This window comes from Myotis brandtii, unplaced genomic scaffold (genome assembly GCF_000412655.1).
Source record: "Myotis brandtii unplaced genomic scaffold, ASM41265v1 scaffold131, whole genome shotgun sequence".
Lineage (NCBI taxonomy): Eukaryota > Metazoa > Chordata > Mammalia > Chiroptera > Vespertilionidae > Myotis > Myotis brandtii.
The window spans coordinates 1968335-1974066 of NW_005354632.1; the positions used below are offsets into that span (position 1 = coordinate 1968335).

Consider the following 5732-nt stretch of genomic DNA (forward strand, 5'->3'; position numbering starts at 1 on the left):
GATTAGGTTGAACTGTATAAAACGGCTGTATTTGCAGGTCTGAAGTGGTCTACTATTGGCAGATTTATATGGTCCAACTTAATGCTTCATTAATTTTTACAACAATGGTTCTGTTATATGTCTGAAAAGTTAATTTCCTTTTACACTTGAGTAATAGTTTTATCAGGGTATAGATTGCTAGGTTGGCTGTTATTTTCTCTAAAAGCTTTGAAAAGATTGCCTGCTATCTTTTGGCATTGTTTTTTTACTGATGAGGTAGTTCTGTTGTTAGTCTTGATTATATTCTACTATTAGCAGTTATGAAGAGTTTTTGCTCCATCTGTGGTTTGTTTAGGTGTGGATTAATTTTAATTATCGTGCTCAGGAATTGGATTGCGATTTGAGAACTCATTTATTCAGTTTTGAAATTCTTGATCATTATCTCTTGATAAAGCATCTCGGCCTCCTTTCCTTCATGAACTTCTAGAACTTCTGATTGACACATGCTGGACTTTCTCATTCAGTTATTTAGCTTTCTTCTTGTTTGTAGTTTTCATCTCCTTATCTCTGCATGGTGTAAAAAGTAATATTTATATACTGGTCTTGGAACCCTCTCTTGAAAGTAAGGATTGTGTCATTTATGCTATATCCTCAAATTTATGGCTGATACGTTGTAATCAGTTTGTTGTATTGACTGTGGTGCTATTTTTTAATTGTTAACTTTAACATCTGTATGTTACCTCAGCAGGTTTATCTGTTTTTACAGATGCCGGAGCGATAGCAGGTTAAGGGACAGATGATCTTTCTTACCACACTAGCATGAATTCATGTAGTTCTGAACTAAGTCAGAATTTATAAGATGATAGATTGTATATTTCAGTTGGTGCTGTCACAGAATTGCCATAAACTTGGGTCCTTAATACAACACATTTTATTTTCTTACTGGTCTGGAGGCTAAAAGTTTGAATTCAGTTTTACTGGGCTAAAGCCAGAGTGTCTTGCAGAGTCTGTGTCAGCAGCTCTGGCTCTTTCTGGTGGCTCTGAGGAAAGAGTCTGTTTCTTTGTGTTTTTTAGCCACCATTGAAGTTACCTGTATTTCGTGGCTTGTGGCTCCATCTCGAAAGCTTCCATTATCAGTTGCCTTCTCCTTTTTTATAATCTAATCTTCCTCTGCCTCTCTCTTATAAGATCACTTGTGATGGCATTTAGGGCCCATCCAATAATCCAGGACAGCATTTCCATCTCAAGAGCCTTAATTTAATCAGCGGTATAAGTGACACTGACAGGTTTTCCAAGGAGTAGGACCTGGATATCTTTTGGAAAACACATATTGTAATAAAGATGCACCTTTAAACTTTTTGCATATTAATGATTGTTTTTCTCTTCCTAAATAGGATATCATTTTTTCCCAATGGAATAATTCAGTGGCTTATTTTACTCAGCCCTTAATGCTCATTTCTTTGGTCTTGTCTGTGACATATTGAATGACTAGTTTTCGTATGGGCAACATGCACAGTTTTTCTTATTTTTTTCTGAAAAATATTTCTTAATGTTATTTTGTATTGTAGTTGGTGTGATACGGTGCCCAGTATGCCGCCAAGAATGCAGACAGATAGACCTTGTGGATAATTATTTTGTGAAAGATACATCTGAAGCTCCTAGCAGTTCTGATGAGAAATCAGAACAGGTATGCTTCTCAATTTTTCTTTATATTTCTGTCTTGATGTCAAAATGTAAGTTACTAGAAAAGCATGCTTGGGTTGTTACATAAATTAGGCTAGTTCTGCTATAGTTACATCTTTCAAATTGAAAATAAAGGGTATCTTTATTCTATACCCTCGCAGATCTGGCTCAGTGATACAAGATCATTACTGAAAAATTGAAATCTTTTATAGATTTTGTTTCTGAGACTTAGATTTTTATCCACTGAGTGTTTGATCTGGAAGGAGAGGATCTCATTAAAGATAAATGGATAATAAAATAATTTTATTCTAGGTACGTAAATTAATATATGTAACTTGGAAGCAAGTTAGGAAGTTTTCACGTTTTTATTTTGTGGATCTATATTTTGTAAATCTAATGTAGCTTAGTATTTATTTCCTCTTTTAGGTCTGCACTAGTTGTGAAGACAATGCAAGTGCAGTTGGCTTTTGTGTAGAATGTGGGGAGTGGCTATGTAAGACATGTATTGAAGCACATCAAAGAGTGAAATTCACTAAAGATCACTTGATCAGGAAGAAAGAAGATGTCTCAGGTAAGAGAGAAGCAATTTTAATGATTACTATTAATCTCCCTCTTTTGCCCTTATATCATTTCTGCATATTCTTTATAAGCTTTGGATACCAGTATCGATAAGAATTTAGAAAGTTAGACAAAAATTTTGTTCAGTTTAAAAATACATGTTTTATTTTACTACAGAGTCTGTTGGAGCATCTGGTCAGCGCCCTGTTTTCTGCCCTGTACACAAACAAGAACAGTTGAAACTTTTCTGTGAAACATGTGACAGATTGACATGTAGAGACTGTCAGCTATTGGAACACAAAGAACATAGGTACAGAAGTCATAATTGCTTATCAAGAAATATTATAATAAGTTCTTTAAAAATTCTTATTTACTTTTCCTAAAGCAAGTATGTATTCCAGATTTCTTTGTTAGCATTTTAATTCTCACTTTTATATATTTCTTAAGTCAAAACGTTGTTTTTGATAAATTAATGGTTTTCACATTCATACCTAATAATTTTATGATTTGTTAAAAATTCAGCGGTTCTCAACCTGTGGGTCGCGACCCCTTTGGCAGTCGAACGACCCCTTTTCACAGGGGTCGCCTAAGACCATCCTGCATATCAGATATTTACATTACGATTCATAACAGTAGCAACATTACAGTTATGAAGTAGCAACGAAAATAATTTTATGGTTGGGTCACAACATGAGGAACTGTATTTAAAGGGCCAGAAGGTTGAGAACCACTGCATTATATGGATTTGGGTTTGTAAGAATGGAATTGTATTTCTTTGTTTGCTCTGCCTTGGTTCAGATACACTTTTTTTCAAGTACTGTGTTATTTAGGCTATGAGCTGTGATCTAAAAAGGTAATATTCCCATGGGTATGGATAAATGATACCTATTTTAACGTTAAAGCATAAATAAACTGATTTCATTTTAGATATACAATTTGCAGAAAAATCAGGAATTTATAAGCATCTAAGTAGCATAGTTACTAATTCTTTAATACATATCTTAGTATTTTAACCCGTTATAACCTCAGAATTCAATAGTATTTACTTATCACCAGTCTGTAACATCCTAACTGTTCTAGAATGTACTGAAATTCCTTGTTCGTTATATAACAAAATCCTCTAGTAAATTTCCCAGTTGATATGACATCTATTTATTACAGTTAAAAAGATGGTCTTGCTTACCCATACAGAATTTTCTAAAGTATTTTCTTAAAACAGTTCAGCTGAATTGGAAATAGGTTTTATGAATCTCCTGTCATAAAAGAGTAGGCTAAGTTGGATCAACCACACTTTAATCTGTTTTTTAACTATAAGATGTCTTAGAGGTTTTAATTTGTTAGATTCATTGGAATTCATTTAGAATTCTCCTAAAAAGGAGGTGATACATTAATTCATAGTTTGTGCCACACTTTTCTGAATTCACACCAATTACCCATGAAGTGTTGGTACTAGTATCATGACTGCTTTAAAGGAGAGGGAGTCTATTCCCAAAAAGTTTTAGTAATCTGTACACGGTCTCACTGTTAGTGGTAGAACCAGAATTTGAATAAAGTGGTCAGACTCCAGATCTATTTTAGTTCATATGCTTATTTTCTCCCATATGGTATATAGAACCTAGAATACAGTATGTAGAATCCCTCAAAACTAATCATATATATAATGCCCTTTGTTCTTTCCCAAGGCTGCACTTATGTTCTACAGAACATTTGATTAGAAATATACTTAAAATGTTTATATCCTAATTTGTTCCAGTATGTTTCATCTTACCTGAAGGTTGGCTAATATTTTACTTGAGGTTACTAATCTTGTGCCTGCATTTACCTCAGGGCCAAATCTTACCTTTGATTATTTTGTAATAATCTCAGTAAGATACTAGATTACTTTCTCTCAGCTTCAGTTAGATCTTTGAGAAATCTTAGATTTCTTAGGCTTTTTAAATTAATGGTGAGATTCAAAAAGAGCAAGAAGATGGCATCCTTTTTCTCATGAAAGAATAGCTTCCACTGCCCCTCTGTCAAAGTTTAGCCATGATCCTTCCCCTTTCTTTATCATTTTCCTTGATAAAGGAAAATATACCGGGTCCTAATTATCTGTTGAATGTTTTTCCCCTTTTCTTTAGTTCCTACTTTTCACCTTTCCTGGATAGACTATTGCAGAACCCATGTCATTGGAACTAAAAACCTACGTTCAACACATTTCTAACTGGTCTCCTTGTTTTGAAGTTTATCTTGTTAAATTCATCTGTCCATATTGCTGCAAGGGTTATTTTGGTAAGATATGGAGTTGCCCCCCTCCCCACCCTTTTTTAAAAGAACCCTTCAGTGGTCCCCCATAGTCAAAGTTGAAAGTGTTCAATATTGCGTACTTCATTGAGTCTTACCCAAAGTTGTTCTCTTCATCATCTGTATGAAGTTAGGAAACAGCCCACAAGACCACCCTTGCTTCTGATGCCAACTGCAGAGTTCAAAAAACCCAAATATAGGAGACAACAGCATGCAATTCAGCTCATTGATATGATTTGCTGTTGCCTTCTTCAGTTAGAGTGGTAGCTTTCCAGACAGAATGTGCCTTCACCTTGGAACTGCCATCCATAAACGAAGCAGCTCTCTGTTGGTTAATAGCTGTTTATAGAGCACCACCTGTGGGATCATAGGATTCAGCAGCTCCTCGGGTGGTTCCAAAGTCATACTTAAGGGGAAAGAGGCTGGGCACCTGCTCATAAAAACCATAAATACATCTTTGCATCCTCCTTGTTGCATGTTTGTGCACAAACAGTTCCTGTGTATACAGAACTCCTTTAGGCACTGCCTTCCTTATTAGAGTGCTCCTTCATCATCCAAGACATTATGAGCATTTCAGGTTTCAGGGTTATTTTATGTTCTTAAGTCATAGAGTCAGTCTCAAGTAATGCCTAATGGCAAGCCAGTAATTTTCTCTTACATGGAGTATATCTTACCACAGCACCCAGGAATTTTCTGGTCCAAAATCCCAGTGGTTGTTGCTGAGTAGCACTGATAGGCTTTTTTTTTTTTTTTTAATGGCATCCACTACTGCCTGCTGACCCTCCATGCCCATGGCCATCATTGTCTCCTCTCTTCAACCTCTCACGCCTCATCTGGCTGAGGGACATTTCAGCAGATCAGTACTCATCTCACTGTGTCAAGCTGGGAGTGCTGGGTCCCCTGCATCAAACCACATTGTGAGGCTCTTCTCCTTCCCCTCCTCCATCTACCTCTTTCATGCTCTTGCCCAAATTCCTGTTGGGTACAGCTACCCTAAGGAGCTTCTGATTTGAAGCATCCCCTAGTCTATGTCCATAAACTCCTGCAGACCCATCTGGATGGATCCACCATGCCAGGATTCCCCAGTTCCAAACCAAGGAGGGAAAGCAAGAACATGTGGCATGACTGCTTCCATACACCTTTTCCTCTTTCCATATCCTCCAGAGCCTGAAGAGTTGGGCTTTGCTTCCTTAACGGGAAAATTTAAGCTGCTGCTGCTGTTCCTCCCC

At 36.4% G+C, this 5732-nt stretch overlaps 1 protein-coding gene across 1 annotated transcript in view; it reads left to right on the plus strand.

Annotated features, from left to right (window-relative positions):
- The first annotated feature begins 1528 nt into the window (after positions 1 to 1528).
- The window catches only part of TRIM33 (tripartite motif containing 33), a 40860-nt gene continuing 36656 nt past the window's right edge, over positions 1529 to 5732 (plus strand). The window contains exons 1-3 of the mRNA XM_014534663.1: positions 1529 to 1666; positions 2089 to 2233; positions 2398 to 2530. Coding sequence (XP_014390149.1) covers positions 1529 to 1666; positions 2089 to 2233; positions 2398 to 2530 — 416 coding nt within the window. The remainder of the gene's footprint in view (positions 1667 to 2088; positions 2234 to 2397; positions 2531 to 5732) is intronic.